At 34.7% G+C, this 23,494-nt stretch overlaps 2 protein-coding genes across 5 annotated transcripts in view; one reads left to right on the top strand and one right to left on the bottom strand.

Moving 5' to 3' along the window:
• Positions 1-6,988: 6,988 nt before the first annotated feature.
• On the top strand, positions 6,989-10,245 carry LOC123307909. Its single transcript, XM_044890392.1, has 2 exons — positions 6,989-7,500; positions 9,844-10,245. The coding sequence occupies exons 1-2, from the start codon at positions 7,194-7,196 to the stop codon at positions 10,053-10,055; spliced, it is 519 nt and encodes a 172-aa protein (XP_044746327.1). The 5' UTR covers positions 6,989-7,193; the 3' UTR covers positions 10,056-10,245.
• Positions 10,246-14,113: 3,868 nt separating this feature from the next.
• The window catches only part of LOC123307633, a 35,620-nt gene continuing 26,239 nt past the window's right edge, over positions 14,114-23,494 (bottom strand). For 3 of the 4 annotated variants that reach the window (XM_044890019.1, XM_044890020.1, XM_044890021.1), the window contains one exon: positions 14,114-17,680. In XM_044890019.1, the coding sequence (XP_044745954.1) occupies positions 16,697-17,680 (984 nt within the window). In that variant the 3' untranslated portion in view covers positions 14,114-16,696. Of the gene's footprint in view, positions 17,681-19,741; positions 20,361-23,494 lie in introns of those variants that run through there. The other variant, XM_044890022.1, reaches the window with a different exon arrangement.

Below are 23,494 nucleotides of genomic sequence, written 5' to 3'. Positions count from 1 at the left end.
CACAAATATATTTGATCATTGCGGAAAGAATGAAGTAGGTTTCGTTAGAAAGCAATCATTCCCTGATGGTAGACCTTTTAGACCTTTTTTCTAGGTTGGCAAACATGTAGGGAAGTCCTCCATTTTATTTTGACATCTATCTGACAGCTGGTTGAAGTTTCAGTACCGAAGTTGACAGTTTCAGTATGAGAGGTAGACGTGGCAACGCCGGTACGAGTATGAGCATTTAGCTCCTCGTCAAAATGTAGTACTAGAGATATGAGCGCGTTTCCTATCTTTTTCCTCCATAATCTTTGTGTATATTCATGAAAATAATATTATTTGTAGTTCTCCTCATTATGTTGGATTAGGTTCAGAAAGAACTCGAGAAAGAATACTACAGAAAAATTATGATCCTAAATCGTTTTCCACAGTTTTATTTATGTTCAACATCACCTCATTAATACTTTCCTGTACTTTTCTCCCCATGTCGGAAAGAGATCACAAATTCGGGGGCCAATTCTTGCTACAGCCATTTATCGATTGATATTGTTGAGTTGCATAACTACAATCCCGATTGTAAATTGAATTAAGCTTCTGAATGCGGGCTGATGAATGTAATAATCCTTTTACTTGATAATGGATTAATAGAAAATGATTCTATGCCTTCCTTCATGTCACTTCCTAGGTCACCGCTTAACATGATTTCAAACTATCAGGTATTCTCTATATCGAGGTTAATCCACCGTCATAAATAATATAACTACGACTACGGGATGAGATTAGTACTCCACAAGATTAAATAAACTTCATATCATAGTGAAAATACCAAATTCTTAAAACAATATTCAATTTTTGGATAGCGTAAAAGGGAAATAATCCCTTAGGGGATCGAGAAACCACTTCGTTCTTTGGATATAGACATCATCACATCTAAATCAGTATCCCGATACACACTGCCCAAAAATTGAAGTGGATAATTTAGATATATTATGTAATAATATACAGGTGTCCCTCGGTGACAAATTAAACAGATGTTTACGCAGGGCCGGAAGACCTCTTGGCATTCGGGGCACAAGATGTGTCTTCGCTCCCCTACATTACAAAAATGATCATTTAATAAGAAAGGAACACAGATATTTTCAGAATTGAGATTTTTTCATCGAAAAGTAACAGCCGGCAAAATTATGAAGAAACTTATATATGAACTAGGTATCGCTGAGTCGAAAATTAATAGTAAATTAATGTTAAGAATGCATCAGACTGTTCGATATTCGCTAAAAAATCCTACGTAATCAAAATTTTTTTCATACAGCCGTTTTTTTTTTGTGTTTTACGAGACTGAATTCTTGAAAACGATCGCGATATTATTTATAATATTGAAAAAATTTTATTTTTCCTTTACTTTTCAGCATTCGAGATAACGAAATGAAAATACATATTCTCAAAATTTCTGCAGCTCCTCCTTATTCTTACCAAGCATCAAATTTAAGATGTTTTTTATTAAATCTTCGTTTGTAGTATTCTATATATACAGGGTGATTCAAAAATCGAGGCGAAAAATTAACGGACATAAGTTACGAATCTGTAGCGTACGATCGATCTGTAAGTTTCAGATTGACAGATTCGTAAATAATACAATTCTGGAAATGTTTCTGTCACTATCTCATTGACAGTGTCACTTTTGAACTAGTTATCGTAAATAGTAAGGGATTCCTGTAAGCTACAGACCACTCAAAACCGTCCAGAATTGCAATTCTCCTGTAAGCTTATGAAAAGTTACAGATTAGCTTACAGATGAAAGCAGAATACCACCATAAATTTCATAAATTACAGTAAGCCTAGAAATAAATGAGATGAATGTCACTGGTGACAGAACACTTATCGTTTGCCAATTTATAAGTTGCTTTCCTAGTTTAGTCCTTCTGTTAAACATGGAGTTTTCTAACAACGAATATGCAGATATTATTTTTGTGTAGGTACGGTTTTTGTGATGGCAACGCATTAAAAGCTTGACGAGAGTACAACATGAGATTTCCTAATAGACGACAACCATCTCGCCGGGTGTTTTCTGACCACTATCAAAGGCTGCGACAGTTTGGAATTGGCATTTCTCGTTCTGGTGCTGGTTGTGGTATGGCCAGCGAGATCACCTGATTTGAATCCTTTGGATTATTTTGTATGGGGTCATTTGAAACAACAAGTTTTCGCATTGGAAATGAATCAAAGAACAATTAATGGAACGAATTGTTAATGCAATCGAATCCACTCAGAATAGGTCAAACATGCAATTAGTGTACGATTCCCTTATTCTGCGTTGCCAAGAAGGCATCTATGCTAATGGTGGCATTTTTGAATATTTGATTTAATTTCTGTATTTTTATCAGCTACTAAAGTTTAAAATTGATGACATGCAGAAATTATGAACACTTATATCTCGGAAACAAGGCAATATCCAAAAATTTTATTTTACTCTTTTATAAAGAATAGCAGCCTGTTAACGTTCCTCAATTTTTCGCCTCGAGTTCTGAATCACCCTGTATATAACTCATTGTTCCCAAAATAATTCTATCAAACTCCTTCGTTCCGCCCTGCATTTTCCTACTGGGTCAGTCGTACACACTTACTATGGAGGGTAGAGATCAGAGCCGGAACTAGGATTCTGGCGCCTGTGGCGAATTCTCCTAATGCGCCCCTAAGAAATTCTCTTTTCTTTGTTCTATGTTGATTTGTATTTATCTTTCATAATCGAATACCTAGCTTTTTTTGCTGGGAAAAATCATTCCTATTTTAAAGAAATTAATACAAATAAAATCAAAATAAAAGGGATACGAAATAACAATAACATGCATTCAAAATGAACTATAATTTGACTTTTCTTGCTTTGGTTTCTGCAAGAATATCAATGATGTCGTGATTCTTTTTCTTTGCTATTGATGGGACTGCTATGCTAAATAAGTCAGCTTTTCCTGTCCAGTTAAAGACCTTAAATAGGTTTTCACTAATTTCAATTTGTTGAAAGAACGTTTATATGTAGCTGTGGCAGCTGTAGTTACTGATAAAGTCAAGAATATTTTGAGTGGACATAAATTTGTATGGATCTGAATCGGGACTATACTTCAATGCTTTCTTGTTTAATTCGCCAAGTAGAAACCCTTGCAAACATATTCCCTCGAGAAAGCTGTCTTCAGAAACTTCTGGCAAAACACTGAATCTTTCTTCGAGTTGCACTGAAATATAGTTCAATACTTGAATGAGGTCCTTTTTCAGCTTATTCTTCTAGTCAAAATTAAAATGTTTCATCATCAGCTTCTCCTCCAGGCTATTTTATTTTTCTTCTCTTTTTCTCTTCTGTAACCTCTATCTGTGATAATTTACCAGCTCTCCAGTTCTCCAGGAGCTATTGTTGTCTATGTTCTGAAGGAAATACCCCCAATCGGCTAAGGTTTTGCGCCTCAATCGGTCTCCGATAGTTTTTTTGTAAGTAGATCTCGACATGGCCTTTGTTATCGCGTTGTTATGCGACGCCACAGCCGTCAATAGAGACGTTCTTTAGAAGGCTGTGGAGACGCATTCTGTTTTCAGACTGATGGTGTGGACTATATCTTAATAATTTATTATTATTAAGTATTTGATTATTATTCTCCAGTCCATGCTGTGGACTGCGGACGTTGTTTACAATTCCACCTGTATAGTGTTCGTTTACGTTCACATTGATTTAATTCACACACATATGTATAATGTGTTTGGCATATTTTTATAATATTATGTTTTGTGTTAAATATTAAATGAAAAATATTCAATTGGAGAGAATACTGTTTTTTTATTATTTCTATTTTGCGCCCCCAGATCGCTAGCGCCCGTGGCGACCGCCTCTCTCGCCACGCCCTCGCTCCGGCTCTGGTAGAGATACCCTCCATAACACTAACATCTAAGAGCCCGTTCCCACTTATCCGATCAGTCTATTTTCCCGGTCCGTCTAAATAGACGGATGTGCCAGTGGCAGTACAATTTGTGAACAGCTCCATAGGAGCTGTTCACATTATGACTGATCCGGGAATAAAGACTGATCCGATTTATTTGACGGACATTTTGCCACTGCGATGATCAGTCAAAACGTCCGGATCGGATGAGTGTGAACGAACGTTCCGTCAAGACCATAGATGAATCTATGGTCAAGACTGAAGACGAGCCCGCTCTTTCTCGCGTCGCTAGTTGTTAGTGCTAGTGGAAAATGGACGTGGACGCTTGCGCGTTAATATCGCTAGTCGAAAATAAACCCGTATTGTGGGATAAAACTTTGGACGATTACAAATTAACTAATCGACGATTAGAAGCATGGCGTGAAATTTGCTTAATATTAAATCCTGAATTCGAGAAATTGGACGAAAAGGAAAGAAAAAAATATGGTAAGTTAATTTTTTATTCAATGCTATGTAGGTAGTTTCATATAGCTGTTTCCTGCCAAGGTATTGAACCAAGATCAGACGAGAAGTATTCAGCAAATGCTCTTCGAATTATATTTGCAGTAGGACCACCTCTACACGGTCGAGGATGTGGACGACGTGGAAACGGGCCCGTTTCTTCACTTGTTTCCATACTTATTGGGTTTTGTTGTAAATTAATACCGTCTTTATCTCGGACAAAGTTATGTAAAACCGTACAAGCTTTTATGACGTTAATCGCCGTTTCTATTTGAAGATCTATCGGCCGATGCAGGATTCTCCATTTATTGGCTAGAATACCAAAGGCACACTCAACATATCTTCTAGCTCGGCTCAAGCGATAGTTGAAGATTTTTTTTTCATGATCTAGATGTGTACCCCCATATGGTCTCAAGAGATTCGGTGTTAAGCTAAAGCCTTCGTCCCCAATGAGTACATACGGCATTTCTTCATGTATGGTTTCATGCACAGGCTTGGGGTTTGGTATATTTAATGAACCATCATTAAACTTTTGCCAAAAGGTACTGTTCTTTAATATGGTAGAATCACACTCTTTCCCATATGAACCAATACTTATGTAGATGAATCGGTATTCTGAATCTACCACAGCAAGTAATACAAACGAGAAATAATCTTTATAATTAAAAAACATGGAACCACTATGGCATCCATCGCGTACAAAATACAAACGTAAACTGGCGGCGAGTCGAACCACCGACCTTCCGGCAAAACAGACTGATCGGATATAATGTGAACACCCACGTCCGGCGTCCGGTTTCAGGGCAAAAAGACTGATCGGATAAGTGGGAACGGGCTCTAATACTCGTCCACAGACCTAGTGTTATTTCCTTTGTATTGAGCCTGCGTTTAAAACTGACAACTATCGGATCGCTCCGAACGACGCAGGTGTTCAGTTCGCATTCGCAACACAGAACAGACCCAGACTTACTTTATGATTCGCAATACGTCCACACTGACAAACCGTCGACGAAAGTCGTGAAATTTTGTGGTATTTTTATTGACGTTGCACGAACCGTTTTTCAGTGAGTACGCGCCTCAACATGATGAAAAAAATACAAACTCCGTTTTTGTTTTTCGATACCACTGAAAGTTTACGAAATAATAGCACCAATTCTAAGGGCCGAATACTAAGTTTTCACTTATAACATGAAAACAAAAGAGGAAAGGGATGCGAAAACGTTCAGAAAAATATATACAGGGTGCTCAGGAAATTATCATATTCTCGTACCTCTTCGAATGCCAAATGAATATTTTTCAACAGCAGTGGGTCCACATTGAAAAATATATATAGGAATTTTGAATGAGGGGGATGCTATTAGCCACATTGATTTTCTAATCGAATACGTTAAGTTACCGGCAATGTGTATATTCCGGCATTCTGTAGGTACAATACCTATATTATAGGCATTTTATAGAATGCCTGGAAAGGTCAGGCAATGTATGAAATATTATTCATTTCATACCTTGCCTAGGCATTCTATAGAATACCTAACGCCTAGCAGGCAATGTGTTCAAGGTAAGATCACATTGAAGAGGGAAGACGTTAACGATATAAAGAGCGCGTGCTAAAAATCGCAAATGTCGATCAAAGATATAAACAATTGATAATGGTAATAAAAAGCAGCCTAAAAGAAGTCACCCCAATAACGCTGGTTATTGAAGCATTTTGATTTCATATTCAAATGTTGGTGAAATAAAAAAGTTGATCTTCTCTGCGAATACTCCGAATAACCAGGACATAGAAAATATGCTGACAACTTGAATGTAAGAAAATGGTCATTTTAAATAAAAAGTAAATATCAAACATATCATCTAGGATCTGAAAACTTAATATTCAATGAAAATTGTGGTTTATAATTCTAGTGTTAAAAATACTTAACCTTCTATGAAAATTGCTTCTACTTAATTTTTGTTCAGAATGGATTTTCAGATATCTCTCTATATTTTCGGTCCTCCATCAAAAGAGGAAATGAAAAAAAAAAGGGAAATTAATGTTTCAATCATAAAATAATTTCAATTACATATTACAAAACATAATAGTACATACCCATTCAGATAAGATAATGAATTCACACCTGAATCATTTCATTTCACACATTCCCGGCGGACCAGCAGGCATTCTATATATGTAGAATGCCGCCTGCCTAGGAATTGTATACAATGCCTAGGTAAAATATAAAATGGACAAACACATTCATATTGTCTCATACATTTCCTAGAAGACACAATGTCTAGGAACTAGGAAATGTATAGAATGCCTGAATTATACACATTGTCGAAACATATATACTTCTTATTTTTCATAGAGTCCGGTATATCGAAAAAAAAATTTTTTTCAGTCTTGTTCCTTTACCTTAAATTTTCTTCGAGGATTATTATTAGTTACAATGTCGAGCCAATTACGAATTCGATCATTATAAAAATATCAGGCCTTATGGGAGAAAAATAGAAATTATCATTTTATTAAAAACTAACAATTATTTCTCTTTATATTCAAAGATACGAAATTTTCACTACGCGCAACTCCACAAATTATCGATCGACCTGAAAGGCCCTAGATAAATAAAACAAATCATGCCCTACATAACTATAATTCCTTTATTTCTGAAATGCACAAGTAACTGCAAGATCCTTCAGTGAAACATGTTAGTGTTTTAAATTATCGAAAAAGTGGAAAATTATTGAAAATGAAAAAGTTCTTGTTTTAACATAACCTCCTATTCGGAGGAATTGGATTATTCTTCAGCAATGTCTTGCAAAGTTAATATGACCAATGGTGTGTCGCTCAATTTCGAAAATCACATGTACGCCAAGGCGCCAGCTTTGGATGCCAGTGTCAAGTTTGCTGGAGAAGAAGCCAAGGATAGATTATACGAGTCCAAGCATCAAAAAAAGCTGGTACGAGTTTTGACCGTGATAGCATACGTTTTTTTTGTATCACTGGCAGCTATCATGTTGTCTCTCTATTATATATTCATTTGGAGCGGGGACCAAAAATCTTCTTCACAACCTTATGTCAGAGTATACACAAGATGTGATAATAGCCAATATGCAGGTACGGTATTTTAGCACTCTATACTCACTATTAAACCATAGGATTATTTACAACTTTTCGCATATCTGGTGTTTATCTCGAATATGTTTAGGTTTTTATTTTCTTCCTAGAAAGCCCCTTTTTATATTTTATTTATATTCCACTGGGCCTATTCTAATCATCTACTACCATTATAGTCTAGGCTAGGACAAAACATTAGAGAGAGGGAATCGGTTTCGCCCAAAACTATTAATTGAATCTCCTTCCTTTGTTTCACTTTCCTGAAAAAAATCAAACCGGGCTGAAAATTAAATTTAAAAAAATCAACTTAGCAGCGCTGGGTTCTAATAGACATGATTTATGTTTCGGTGACGGACAGCTTTTAGAGACAAAAAGTTTTTCGAACTTATGGAATAGAGTTTTTCTAATCATGTGATATAGATGTATGCAGTGTATGATGTATGATAAAAATATTTACAAATAAGAAGGAAAAGAGGAAGATTCATGATTCATGTGATCCAAAAAAAATTAAAACTTCACCTGAAAACTGAAATTTTGGACAAAGTCTTAAAAATATTGACATATCAATTGTGCTGAATCAAAATCGCATATTTTTCTTGGAATTTGCTTGTTGTGTTTCAAATTTCACTTCGTTACGAGATGAAACAGATTTCAAATATCGACCTCAGAAAAAAAATCAATACAATTTATTTTTGATAAAGCCATGCGATGTTATTCGACTAATCCTACAGTTCACTCAGAATCGTGAAAATCGATATCGAATTTTGTTATATAGATAGGGTGATTTCTCAAACTTCATGAGACCAAATGTTTGGATGCGGCCCTGCAAATTCAATGATATTTTTACAGCACTATTATTGGGCCCGCTGAGGTCTACCTATGTTCCGCATAGATAATAATAAGTAGAATATATGTGACTTTGTTCAGGAGATAGTGGTTCTAATTTTCGATCAAATTAGAGAAAGAGCCTGTATAGCAGAATAAAGGAGAACCCTATTTGGTGAAATTTTTGGAGCGTCTCTATTTTGGTATCCAATGTATTAAATTTTGACTATTTTAATTTTTTACTTGGAAATAAATGAAATAATATAATTCTACTGAAGGTTTTGGAATATTTATTATATGAAGAAGTTTAATGAGTAGAGTGGAACTTTTTAATATACAGGCTGTATTTGTAGGTGAGGCTTTTTTTTCAACAGACGGTAGAACTAGTCAAAATGAAGAGTTTCACCTATACAAAACTTTCAAAATGACAAAGTTGAGAAAAAATTGAGAATTTTCACTGAAATAGATCCTAATACGACCCTAGACCGTTTGGTAGCTGAATAATCGCAAAGCAGTTGGAAAAACTTATCTCCTGATTCGACCATGTGGTTTCGTTTAGGATTATAGGCTCGTCCGATATGGTAATGAAAATGGAAACTTAGGATTGCCGAATTGTTCTCTTTATTTTTTAGTAACTTACACGATTTTATGAAATGGCTCATTTCAATACCAACTGACATAAGAATAATACTTTAAAATCTCACCAATGAAATTCGTCTAAATTATTCACGAATATTTTCACAATAGGCATCACAATCTTCTTGTTCGAACATTCAAATGGGATGAAATGGAAAAACATCATAACACTTTTTCAACATAACTAACATAACCACTTTCAAGAAACTGCCTCGATTTTCTACATTTTTTTTCATCCTAAATTGCACGATACAACAATTAATATGATTCTCTCATAAGTGATGCATCTGATCCGATGAACTTGGTACTGAACCATTCATTGTCCAGCCATATGTTTTTAGTCCGAGAGCTGGCGACGAAAATCGGCAATGTAATGGCTCATAATTAAATATGATTTAGTATTGAGGGTGTACACATTAGTCAGCACCCAGTCTCAAGGTCAAGTAGTGGAACACCTAGTTGCGACGCGCTTTGATGTAGGTATATAAAATTACAACATACTCTACAAGTATTTAGTTATGATTGAACATAGTCACTCAACTAGTTCATAGAACAGAAAACTTGAGAAAGTGGTCAGACCTCATTTTAGTGAAACGGGATGGGTCAGTACACCACAGAAGTTGTTGCCTTAACGATGGCGTTTCAAGAGATGAGTTCTACCTTCTGTCAAAAAAAACCTCACCTGAAGTGAAAACAGTGTGAATATATATCTTACATCTAAATGTTCGCTGGATTAATTTCAACGATTGAATTTTTTTTTACTTTCTGTGAAGTTTCAAATTTAATCAGACTTTCGGGTTATTGTAGTAATTCTCTAATATTTCTGACTAATTTGTTCATTAATGACGAAATGTTTTGATAATGAGTTTTCTTTTTTTTCAGGTTATCAGCAGCAGTCTTTCAATAGCGACTTTTTAGATTTAAGAGCATTGAGAACCACCTCCAAAACCACACTCAAAACGTTGGAACAAACTTCGGACTGGCGTCAAAATGATTTGAAAGTAGATCCAGAGAACGAATTGGAAAAATCTAGTCCAATGATGAAAAAATTGTTCCGAAGCAAATATTCCTATAATAAAAAATATTATGATTAAATACCAACAAGCAAAAAAACAAGGAGAGTTATATAGGTACTTGAATATCATAAAGAAGAACATTATGTAGATTAAAGCCACAGGATATGTGAAGACGATTGTATTTACTCAAAATGAAATGACATGTTGAATGAACACGAAATAAATGCGAGATGTTTGTTTATTCTAAATATAAGAAACTCCAGAATAACGAAATTTGATTGAATATTTCTTCGAAGCCGTAAACAGAGATATTCTAGAAAAAAATAGAAACCAACCTCGCGGAAATTGATATGATAGTAGATATATTTCAATAGGTAGGTATATCTATTGGCAAGATGTAGTTCGCATCGAAATATATTCTTGATTTATCATAAGATATTTTTGTCCTTTCCTTTCTTTAAAATACAAACGAATGTTGTTCGAAACTTCAGTTGAAAAGACTTCTCATTACAATCGTCGTAAAAATGGGATTAAATGGGGAAACATCATAGCACTTTTTCAACATAACTAACATAAGCACTTTCAAGAAACTGCCTCAATTTTCTCGATTTTTTTTCACCCTGAATTGAACGGTACAACAATAATGATTCTCTCTGAATCTGGACCACCATTGTTTTCGTTCCTTCATCATCTCTACAACTTTCTTGTTCACATATGGAATTCGATTTGAATATTTTTCAGGGTAGTATATCGAACTATTTATATGACAATCTCTCCTTGTTATTTCATATTAAAGGAGATATCATATCAGAATAGAGCGCGATATGTAGTTGAAAAGCATTCTTCATGTACTCATAATGGAGGTCATATATAATATATCGTAGTTTTTGCTAGATCCAGGATGGTCATACCCACATAAATCGGTTTATTCGAATATTTGAAGTTTTCGGAATTCGATAGCTATCAAGTTGTCATTGAAAATTGAATTTTTAAACTCAGATAATGAAATATTTCGGACAACTTTAACTGACAGTATTGAAAAAAAACTGTACTACATCAGTTTGGCAAATTAATTTGAAGCGCATTCATTAAGAATTCTGAAATGGTAATATGGTAATTATTTCTTAGATCGGTCAAAAAAAAGGTCTTTCAAAGAAACAGAGTTTCGAACAATTTCTTCGATATTTGAAAGAATACTTCAAGAATCCGGTTTGAATGAGATGTCGTGAGTCCTTCCATAATGTGTGAGTGATACAGATAGTGACGCCTGACGCCACTATTTGGTATTGGTATTGGCACACGAAAACGCAATACAGATCAGACCTCAGTACGCTACGCCCCTTGGTCTACCAAGCAGTTAGAACATGTTTTGTGAATTTGTCAACTCTTGTCATAAAACGAAACTGAATTTCTTTAAGAAAGAAGTCATAGTGTCATAGCGTTTTAGAATCCTTATTCAATGTGCTAGAGCAACTGGCTAAGAATTGAAGATTAGAGGTTACAGAGAAGCACTATTCGGAAAACATAGGAAAAATAAAATTTGAAGAAAGTAAGAAATTGTAGCAACTGGAGTTCAAAAATCATCACAGGATGTGCATTTTCGAAGCTGGAGATAAGAAGGTACGAGATCACAATCATCTTTTTGCAGAAAACAATTATTGTGGAGCAGCCCATGAAGGGTGTAACATCAGTTATATAAGGATATTCACATGGGCCCCGTAGTGTTCCATAACCTGAGTGGATATGATGCCAACTTTGTGATAAAACATTTTGCTACCGAAATAGAAGAAAAGACTGACTTGTTACCCATAACGAAGGAAACATATCAGTTTCACCAAACATATTGATGAAGATTGTTCAAATTTCATATTCATTGATAGCTTTCGATTTATTGCTTCCTCACTAGATCAATTACATATCTTCATATTTAGAAGAGCTTCCCAATCTGAAATCACAATCTTCTTACAAAGAAAGGGGTAATGTCATATGATTACATAGATTTAATGATCGTTTCAATGAAGCTTCCCGCCCACCAATTGAAACATTCTATAATAAATTGATGTAATATATTATATGAACCATGTCCACGCAGAAAGTAAATGGGAGCTGAACTTGTCTGAAAATAATTCAAATTATTTTATTAGTTGATCTATTTCAGAAATTTCGTTCAAGTTGTTATAAAAGACCTATGGATTGGATCCTGCTCATTATTTTACGTTACCGGAATTTACTTGGGATGGAATGTTGAAACATACAAAACAAGAATTGAAGTTTCTCACGCATATCGATATGTCTCTATTTGTCGAGCGGGAAATTCGTGGTGGTATGAGTCAAGTTTGTGGAAAAGTATGAACCTCTCCTATTAGGAATCTAATAAGCCTAGAAATTACTTGATGACTTGATTAACAACAAGATGGCTGACAAATCATGTCGTAAGAAGTCAATCTCGGATATCCTAGAGAATTACATGATTAACCGTTCTGTCCTCAACATCAAGGGCACCTACGGGGGGGTAAAGGGGGTAATCCCCCCACCCCCCAGAGCCCATAACGAATTCGATTTTTTTAAATTTTCACATGAAAAAATTAAGAAAAAACAATATTATAATCAAATGAAAAGGAGAGATTCCTTGTACAATTTTAAGAAAAAAAAATGGTACTGCAAATGCTACCTAGAGATACCTACAGGATGTTATTTGAAGTCTTAATTTGAAATTTCAATTGTTCTTTCAATTACTACCCCCCCAGATAATCAGTCTGGGACCACCCTTGCTCAACATTACACAACTCTTAAACACAATCCCCTTATTATGCTGCTCACCAAAATTCTAAACTAATGGCTACACTACATCCTAAGAAGGAGTAAATCATTCAATATCGCAATTTGAAACAGGCTTTGAGAAATGGTTTGGTTCTCACTAAAATACATAGAGTTTTGAAAATTAAACGGACTGCGTGGCTTAAGTCATATATTGATTTGAATTCTATTATTTTCAATGAGAACTTGATACCAATGGATCCCGAAAACTTGTTGTTATTATATACCATCCTGGATGTAGCGAAATCTACTATATGACATACATTATGACTACATGAAGAATGCTTTTGATAACTGCATCGCTCTGAGGTACGCTCTCATTTACGTGGTACTCGGAAGTCCGTATGAAATAATAAGAAGAGATTGCTATAAATAAGTATTTCTATACCTCCAACTACCCTGAAAAAAATTCAAATCGATTTCCATGTGAACAAGAAAGCTTTAGAGATGATGAAGGACGAAAACTTATGATGTTTCCGGGTCAAAAAAACGAATTAACCCCTGAAGGTAGACCTATCCAAAGGGTGAATCTACCAAAAACATAGAACTATATATGGGCATTCTAGAAGCTGTAGACTTGCTAGTCTACAGGGGTATAAGTATAGTATAAGCCCCTCGGTCCATATGGATCCATGGTCCACAGAACACACCCATCTTGATTTTTGACTTACTTTATGCCATGGTCCTCCATGATATGGATTATAGACATTCGTCATATATATGAACCGAAACAACCCAAGCGACATCTCTTTTAGAAGCAGTTGAACTAAAGAAACGGGTCTCTCATAGATTAACAAAAATTTAGACGAACCACTTAATCTCCTTATCTCGAAGTCTACCGTCTGGGGATAGGTGTCGCTACCTACATTTTATTCTAAAATTCTACCGACTCGAGAAAGATGTCGCCACCAAGATCTTATTTGTGAAACAAATATTCAAATTTTCCATGTGAAATAGTATTAATTTATATAAAAGCTATACGGCTTCCCAGTTCTAATATCTTCCAGATCTAGAAGAACGGATAGATAAGATCTGATGATGAAGGTTGTCTTGAAAATCTAATATCTTTCGTCTTCTACATTTTTTTTTATCATTTCGGTGGTCGACAATTCGAATTCTTGTAAATACTACTACTATTTCATTTTTTATGGACTGCTAGCGGGAATTCACCAGTTTCAACCACTGACTAATCGACTCGTGTAATCCTTGAAAGTTCAAGATGGAAAAATAAATTAGTAAACTATTCCATATCGAGGAATTTATATCCCCAAACAACCAAACATTTTTCCAAGTTCAAATCCCTTCAATCAAAGACTTGATATTTCTCATTATTATATTACAACAAAAATATAAAACAATAAGTGAGGTAATATTTATACGAATTTATTTTTAACGCTAACATATTACATATCACATAATACTTGCACACAATGTAGATTTAATCATTATTGACGTGATGTATCATCGATGTTAAATGAAGTACAAGTACTTTATTGAATATAACACTCTGAATTTTTCGCACATATTTCATTTTTCTTTATGATTATCGTTGTAATTTCTTCATTGGGAAACAATATTCAAGAAAATAACATGAAAAATTCAAGTATTTTAACTTTTACATTCTTTATTCCATTTACTCAATAGCAAAATAGTTGAGATTTTAGTGCACTTCTTTTAGAATAAAAACACAGAATGTCATTCAGGAAGGTGAGATTTTCAGGGACCTTTAGTATTCGACATTTAAAATTATATTGTATACTGTCAATATATATTGATTTCAGTATTGAAGTACCACTGCTAAACAGATTTAAATTTCATTGATTGTGCCCACATTTTGTATTTTTGTTGCAGAAGTTAAAAAAAAATTAAATTTGATCATCCAGTTGTGTTCATGGCAAGTACAATTCAAAAATATACTTGGTAATGTACATTCAGTAGATTTAAATGAAATTCCAACTTAATAGTGTTCTGATTAGGGTATTATTGAGTAACTTCAGTACGACTGCTCTATATGAATAGTTGAGTAATTGGCAATATGTAGCGAGCGTCCCAAAAATTCGTCAAGTAGGACCTGAAATTTGAAGATTGATGACATCTGAAAGTGTCCAGAAAATGTTTTAATTTAATATAGTGTAAGGTACAAGCGCATAGCGCCAACATTAAAAATTCCACGACCTACTTGGCAACGAATTTTATTGAACACTCGTTATTACTCTCCAAAGTGGGAAACCAAATAAAAGCTGTACTCGCGGTGTAGTTCAGAACCGAACTCAAACTGGACAAAGCAGATTCACGCCAGAGGTCCATAAATAAGCTTGCTATATCCAGTTCTGAACTGTTCTCAAGTGTACTGAACACAGCTAGAAATATAATGGAGATGACATGGCTGAACCAAGTATTTGCAAATATAAGAACTGAAAACAGTTCTGCTCTTTGATTCTGAAATCTCATGGTGAGGAATCATTACTATTTGAATGGAAGGAACATTAATTTATACAATTTATAGGAAAGAGTAGAATTAACCAAGTATATTTTAGAACAGCATATACACAAAAAAAATTCACACTGAAGCTATCAACTAAAAATTGTTCGGGACGGTTTGAACTAGTAATTCAATGTTCAGTTCAATTTTTCAGAAGTGAATATTTGCTCATTCACCTCTAAGAAGACAACTTTCAATGTCGACTAGATATAAACTTCCCAACTGAAATTCAGTAGACCTGTGGTTCTTGAATTTTTTCTGTTGAAAATGACAAAATGAAAAATCAAAATTCAAGCAGAAAGAAAATCGATAGAACACCAGTTAGTGATAAAGTTCCATAACCATTTTATATTTCATCTCATCAGTTAAACACCATTTAACAGATCAGACAAAATTTTGATATGAAAAAAATTCTCATTTCTGCTCGAAGTTTGGTTTTGAAGACATAATAAAATTAGACGATATCTTTACATTAAAAGAAAATATTAATGGTTGAAACTTTCATTTTTGGTGAAGATAAAATTATTCAAAAAATAAACACAACATTTTCAAGTTTTATGAATGTGGTAACTAGTATGATTTTATTCAGATTTATTTCATGTTCTGTTCACAAGTTGAGAATATTGCGATTATCGGTAGGTATTATCACAAGTTTTGGTTATTGAATGTAGATGAAACACTTTCAGTTGGGAAGTCTTCGTTTGTTATGGAACCATATTGCATTTCATATGATTGATAAATTTATTTATTTTTATATTTATACATATACCCACAGAGTAGTATTGCAATTCAGTCCAACAATTTCATTGGTTTCTGTCGAAATAAGAAAACTAACAGACAAGAAATTAACATAATGATTATTGCTTCAAATGAATACCCTGATAGAGCAAAATTGTGGATGAACTTCTGTTTCTGTACATTGTGAATATATGTATATATATTATATATAAATTTATAAGTTGTTATATATATAATATATATTTATTTATATGTATGTACATAAATATAAGCTTACTCTATTCATTAGAAAACTTTCTCTTATTTACACATATTTACAAATAATTAATTACAGAGGAATGCCCTAAGCCTGCCAGTTGCATAAACATGATATCAGCACTTAAAATAACTCATACTCTTGAGCATCAGACAATTGAGCATACGAGATCATTGTTTTGAAGTAACATAGGGATGGTCATTGATTTAAGTAAAAGATTTGAAGAAAACAATCAAAAGATGTCACTAGATGATTCATGATCTGATTGCGATCTTTTAAAAAAATGGCTGGGTTCTTTTTAAGTAATAAAATATATTTAATATAAAAATAAAAATTGCAAACAGTAGCTGCACAATTCCATTATGCACCAAATTATTTACTAAGTGATCACAACCTGAGGAGAGTACAAGGTGATGGTGGCGTCTGTTACGTACCACCAACTAGTACATGCATAAAGCCATCCCATTCGTTTTCATTTCTTTGCTGGAGATTAGGGTCTTTCCACTCGTTTGTTTCTGTAGTTAGGCCCAGTTCGGCATACAGCTCATTGTTATTGAGTGATTCAAGATCCGTCTGTGACGAGTAACTGAGAACAGAACTCCAATTGATTGGTTTCGTCATTTCGTCATCACCTAAGCCAGAGTCTGTGTCAGGGGTATTTATGGGAAAAGGCGTTGCCCTCCCAGACGAGCACGCCATGTCTCTTAGGCTCTGTTCATAGTTGGAAGGCTCCGGCACCACAGGATTGAGTCTATTGGAAGTGTTCATTTCAGCATAATTTGTTTGCGTATAACTACTTGGCTCTACGGGTTCAGATTCCATTTCTCGCTCTAACCTTCGCAGCGTATTACAAATAAGCACAGAACGTCTCAAAGAAGGATCGGAACACTGTCGATACCTAGCCAACTTACACATGGACAAATTCAATACAGCCAGTCTTCTTTGTCTATAACAAGGTACATGGCACCACCTTGCTCTACCGTCACAACACCGTGTCCTAACCGAGGGCGAGGCACCGAGTTCTAAGTACGATTTACCGTTTTCGTCGCAACGTATCGTTTGTTGGGGAGGTTGGTAGTACTGCCAGTAGTCAGCCTGTTGGTATCTCTGCTGTTGGTACGGGGTGGTGAGTTGGGTGTACCTCGCTGCTTCTGGAACGGAAACGTTCCTGTCTTCGTCGGACAGCTCGTCCTCGAAGTCATCGTCGTCGAATTCATCAGAGGATAGCAGAGTGGCTGTCAAAGATGGCGTAGGAGTTCGCCAAGTGTCAGCAGCTACCGCTTGTAGCCTCGCTATGCAATCTTCGGCTTCCCATCTACCAACTTTAGGAGGAGAAGACTCTGCTGGAGCAGTGGCCGCTTCTAACTTTCTTTTTCCTGGCGTAGCTTGCAGACCCATCATGGCACAGTTCTGGAAAAAAAGGGAAAATTAAATAACTAATTAATTAATATCGATTATACAACTTTACACTGGATTGCCATATTCTAAATGGAACTTTGAGAAATGAAATGATTCCTTTTTGAAGTAACGTACTAGGTAATATAAATAAGAGTTTAGAAATTTTTTTGGTAAGTAGATCAAAATTGCATAAACGTCAAATCGACAGAAGTTGTAAAGGAATATTATGGGAGCTATTTCCAACATTTTAGTTGTACCACAGCGATCTTAAGTAGTCTCTATAAACGGCTTTGGTTGTGCCAATATAAGTGGTTATTTTTTCCTTCATCCACAACGAAGTTCCAACGCCAAAAATATGTGAATAGAGACGTTTCCAAATCTATCAGAACGGTTTCCAACGGTTGGATGGCGTTCGGCCAAGACACAGTACATCAAAGGAGTGCTTGATGTACGAAATTGAAGTACAACTTGAAAAAAAAACAAGTTGCAAGTTTTCAAAGTTGCAGTTGTTCAGAAAAAATAGGATATTCATTAAAAAATTCCTGCATTAATATTTATTCGGTCGAATCTCAAAATTCTCTCTCATATTCGTCAAGTATACTATGGAATTCTAGATTTGTAAACCACGTTATTCTCAAGTGGAAAATATACAACGTGAGTGTTTAACTTGTACATATATATTATAACAGAAGATTCGTGAGGTTGAAAGAAACACTTCTTTCCTTTACCATTTTTTCCTATTCCATAAAATCCATAAAAAAATTAATTTCAGAAATAATTATTTCTCACGAACGATTTTATCGAATGGAATAACTTTCGGAATACCGTTTTCCAATTATGTGATGAATCTTGTCCGGACACAAAATTCCATCCACATCATCCAGTTCCTCCATTTCATACCATAAAAATATCCAGAAATTCAAAGAAGGCTAACTGATCATTTTGGAAAATAAAAGTATTCTTCATATTTTCTCGTAGAATTTTTTTTCGAGTAATTTGACATTCAAAACTAAAAAATATCTGTGAATTTCGAAAAATTGTGTACTTTTGCCTGAATGCAACTGTGTTTAAAAGTGGCGATATTTTCGTTATAAGTGAAATTCCGAAAAAATTCCAGCAGATTCTCGCAAAAACGCAAACTTGGCCTTCCGTATTATTAAACCCGAAATAAAACTTCGAAGTGGTACAGTAAGTAGGAGCCGAGCTCCATTTTCGGGCACAGAAAATCTAAATTCAAAATCGCATAGTCTACTTGACGATGATTTTTGTTTGAAGGCTCGTTATTTATTTTTGTTGCCAATATTCCGTGCACAACTAGTGAAAATATTATTGTCAAATAATGAACATGCACCTAACTTTCCGATCAAAATCTCACCGGCAATATTTTCAAAACATAATTAAACTTTTTTTCATCCCACAGAGTGTATAATTTGCCGATAGGAAATGTTTAACATAGGCAATTCGAAAATATGTATAAAATTCTGGCATTAATCCCAATATTATTATTAAACGTAGTACGAATAGATGAAAAATGAGTCAATGGAATATTGATTTGTTCTCTAACCAACAAAATCGAGTTTTCCGGAAAGTCAAACACGATGGAAAATTTCCTTAAATTCAGGTTCTCCATTCTGATTGAGTTTATTTGTCATTCTAGTGCTATCTTCTACTTTTCTATTGACATTTTTTTACCAACTGTCAAAGCTACAATTTGGCAATGCTATTATGTTATGACAACAAAAAAATTTAGAAATTTCCGATTCTCATAAATTGAATTACGAAAAATCTTAGAATTTATAATTTATTCCATCTTAGGGGGATTGAATGTGAAAATAAAATCGAAGGAAAACGTCAAAATATCGCATTTCCCAATGAAAACCTAACCAAAATTTTTTTCAATTCGACAATTCCATTTGCGAGACTATTCGACCCATGCAGGGATTAACGATTGATAATACATCAAAAAAAATCGCCGAAATATTAGCGGTGCTGGAAGTGAACGCACAGCATGAATAACTTGTCCGATACAACGTAGAGTTGGTGTTTGCCTCTATAAAAGCGCTTTCTACTCACTAATTATTCTTTGTCGCAGTTCTCGTCTCGAGGATCACAATCACAGGCCAGTCCGGTTCTATCGGAAGGCCGCTGGCTTCGTTGCTGGTTGCAAGAAATCGCCCAAGGTTGCTGCTCCGTCGCCCGTACGAACTATCACACGTATACGACTTCGAAAATAAGGCTACGATCGCACTTTACTACACCTATACAGCAGGAGTTTCGAACTTGACGTACAGCGGAGCTCGGTTTACGAAAATTTTTCCGGAAAACGTCCAACAGGTGGAAGAGTCTCAGAAGGTACTGGGAGATACCAGGAGAGCAGCTCTTATATCAGTACTACGGGGTCTACCTGCCCATTAGGGCGAAGGGATTACCTGAGACCCTTCCAAGTATCGGTAATGACTTTTTGACTTCAAAATCGAAAAGGTTTTCGATTATTTCTTGAAACTATTACTGCGTACAGAAGGTACAATACAGGAAGTTTTATGGGGGTCATTCACCCCTATAAATGAATATTTAAATATGGGATAGGACCCTTCGTTAATTTCTATACTTAGTACTGATAAGAATTGTTCGGTTCCTTTTGTAACGTTTCTGTTTTCATTATTATGAGGTAATTTTTCTTGTAAACGAAAGGATATCTCTTAAATGAAGGAAGACTGTTGCAAAGTGAATAAATTTGTTTTTGTACCGAACATGAATTTTATTTGTCCACTTCTTGGAAAACTTATGTTTTGAATTTTATAGATTTTATAGATACTTGATTTGCTGAATATTCGCGGTAAGCCCAGAATATTATTCTGAATGGATGGAAGGTATTTGAAAATTTGAATGGATATTATGTGGATCATTCTCGAAATTTACTGTGAAAATTTAGGCAATAAAGAGTGAAAAAAATTAACTTTCAACATTCAAAATTGGTCGAATGGAACCACAAGTTAGAAGGAGCCTTAGCACACTGTTTTTGAACCAAATTTGATGGTTTTATTCTCAACATATGCCAAGAACAAGTGGGGATCGATTCTTTTCAATCTTTTTTTTGTTTTACTCCTATCCAAAAAAAAATGAATTCATGAGTAAATGGAAGTAGAAATGACAATAGTCAAACTATGGGATTTAAGTTTTTTAAAGAAATCTACCGGCAATAGTAATTTTCACCAAGCTCTACTTTGTTCGAAATCGTTAAAAGTAGGGAAAAGGCTAAGATCGTGTCATTTTATTTGATTAAGTACCTACCTACCATGATTTGATTTTCAATAATTAACTATTTGGAAAAAATATGACCACTGACAAAATGTTCACAGTTTACACTCTGAGACTTTGTGAATTTCAAGCAACAAAAAAAAAAACGATATGCCCCCCTCTCAGAAGGAAGTCGAAGAAAAAAACGACGGAAAAAGGCGAAGAAAAAGAGGGGGAAATAAAAGGAATAAGAGAAGTCAAAAGAGGAAATACTGGTAAAAACAGCTCTTCTGGAGCGCCTTTTCGTTGTTTTTAGCCATTTCTTGCTAATATTCTTAATATGATTATGTTCCTCTAGTTGGTTTTCTTTATAGTAGTTTTCAGATATTCTTTCAAGTTCAAGTAACGTGCATGAAAGGGCAATTTCCTTCATTTCGCTATTAAAAAAAAAAAACAATAAATTTAAAACTATTCCCAACCTATATTTACTTCAAAACGGTCACTTCTAGCCTCCTTTAGGGCTGCCCTACTGTCCTTCCCGCATAAAAATTCTATTTCCTCCTATGTTTATGTGATCACCTTCATTATACAGGGTCTTTTGCCGATTTAAATCCTTTTGAAGGCTTTGGAAATAGAAGATGTACGAAATATCAATAAGAATTGAGGATACAATAATTAGAATGACTGTAACAATAATTGTTTCTAGATCCTTCGACGAAAAGCGTCGACAAAGAATAATTCAGAATATACTGCGATGTAACAACCACTTATAAAGACCCTGTAACTAATAGTCAAGAAAATTTTTATTTAAAAAACGATTCACATAATATATTTTATTAAAAAGCGATTCAAATGGATTTTACCATATTAAAATTAAATGTTTTTTCCCTCAAAAATAAGAAATTGTGTTCTCGAACCCAACCTAGAGATTCTAGTAAGAAATGCACTTATGTGGAAACACAATGTCTGACAAGCAATAAGCGACCCAACGTATGCTTTCATAAGGTCGTTTCTAAGGTTGACCCTCGATATTGTGCTCGCATTTAAAATAATTTTATTTATTTTGTTCACATTATTTTATTTCATTTATTAACGGATTTATATTCAATTTCCTTCAATTTGTGGGATACTGAATATAAAACGTTGTTGTGACCAGTTCAAAATTGACATTAATTGGACGTTTATATTTCTCCTTGAAAAATTGTTGTTCGAAAATACGATGGCTTTCGTGTAAAAAATCACTTAATGATATTTATTGGATACCATATTTTCGTTTATTTAATCCAAAGTTTCGGCAAGCACTCGCCAGCCGTCTTCAGGGATTATATTGTTTTTAACCGAAGAAGATATCAGAAAACACATTTATTTCTCACTCGCACAATCTGTGTTTAGTGGAAAATGTGGGATAATAGTTGAAAGGACTTGAAAATAATTAATCAGTTCAAAATTTATTTATAGATGGGTGAGGAACCGAAATTTCCACGTCCTGAATCGGGATAAAACGACTTAAATATCCTAAATTGAATTTTTCTATAATTTGACCCACAAAACCGCACTTGTCCGACAAGATCGTTCGCGCTAACAAATAGCTCATAAAAATTAGCGTATAACATCCACTCATTCATCCCTAAAAATGAAGACCTGTTGATCCTGCTGCATAACACCGAAAAACCGGGTCATTTCCGCAAATTCCTCTCATCTTTCAAACGGAGATTCCACTCGCAACTGTTATCAGTAAATTACAAGTGAAAGAAACAAAAGATAGTATGATAAGAGAGATTTATTTCGAATATCGGAAAAGAGCAAAACCAACGGAAGAACGGGAATGAAGAGAGAGAAGCTGGGAGAAACCCCGAGAGCAGTAATTTGATAATGGCGAGTCAAATTTAGAATGGGGTCGTTTTTGTCGGAGGAAAAACCTCTCTCTATCTTCTTCCCTCCAAGCCCTGCCTGGATTCAGTTCCCAGAAGAGCAAACCGGCATAGCGTAGAGTCTGCTGAGCAAGCGGCTGGATTATGGCCGAAGCAGGGGCGTAGTTGCAGGATAGTTCCGGCAATGAGTCAACGGAATTTTCCATTCTCTAGAGGGAAGGATGGAAAACTCTCGCGGTGTAAAGCATATAGACCATTTAATAGATAAAATTATAAATTAATTAAAATTATTTGATGAATTCTTCGAAATGTCCAATAGAAAGATTTGAGTAGAGAATAATAAAATTATAAAAATGCCTTCGTTATCATTCAGTTTTGTGGATACAAAAATTATATTTTCCTGATGATATTTCATAGGAGAAAAATTATAAACAATTTCTCATGATTCTTCTGATCACAACACGAAATTTTTTTATGGCACCATTGATTTATATATGTTGTGTTAGGCGCTGTGTTTTCTTTCTTTTGAAATGAGTAGGGCGAGCAAATTCGAAAATTGAAAATAGATATTTCAGATCCAAGCTACCGAATGCTCTAGTGAGTTCCATATCTTGAAAAATGAGGAAAACAGAAACCTATTTACCACACTATTTGCAAGTCCCCAATGAATTCCCGATTTCGTATCAAGTAAACGAAATTATAGTTTTCAGAATACATA

This window comes from Coccinella septempunctata, chromosome 2, assembly GCF_907165205.1.
Source record: "Coccinella septempunctata chromosome 2, icCocSept1.1, whole genome shotgun sequence".
NCBI lineage: Eukaryota > Metazoa > Arthropoda > Insecta > Coleoptera > Coccinellidae > Coccinella > Coccinella septempunctata.
The sequence above is the reverse complement of the archived record's forward strand: the minus strand, read 5'-3'. Positions and strand labels throughout refer to the sequence as shown.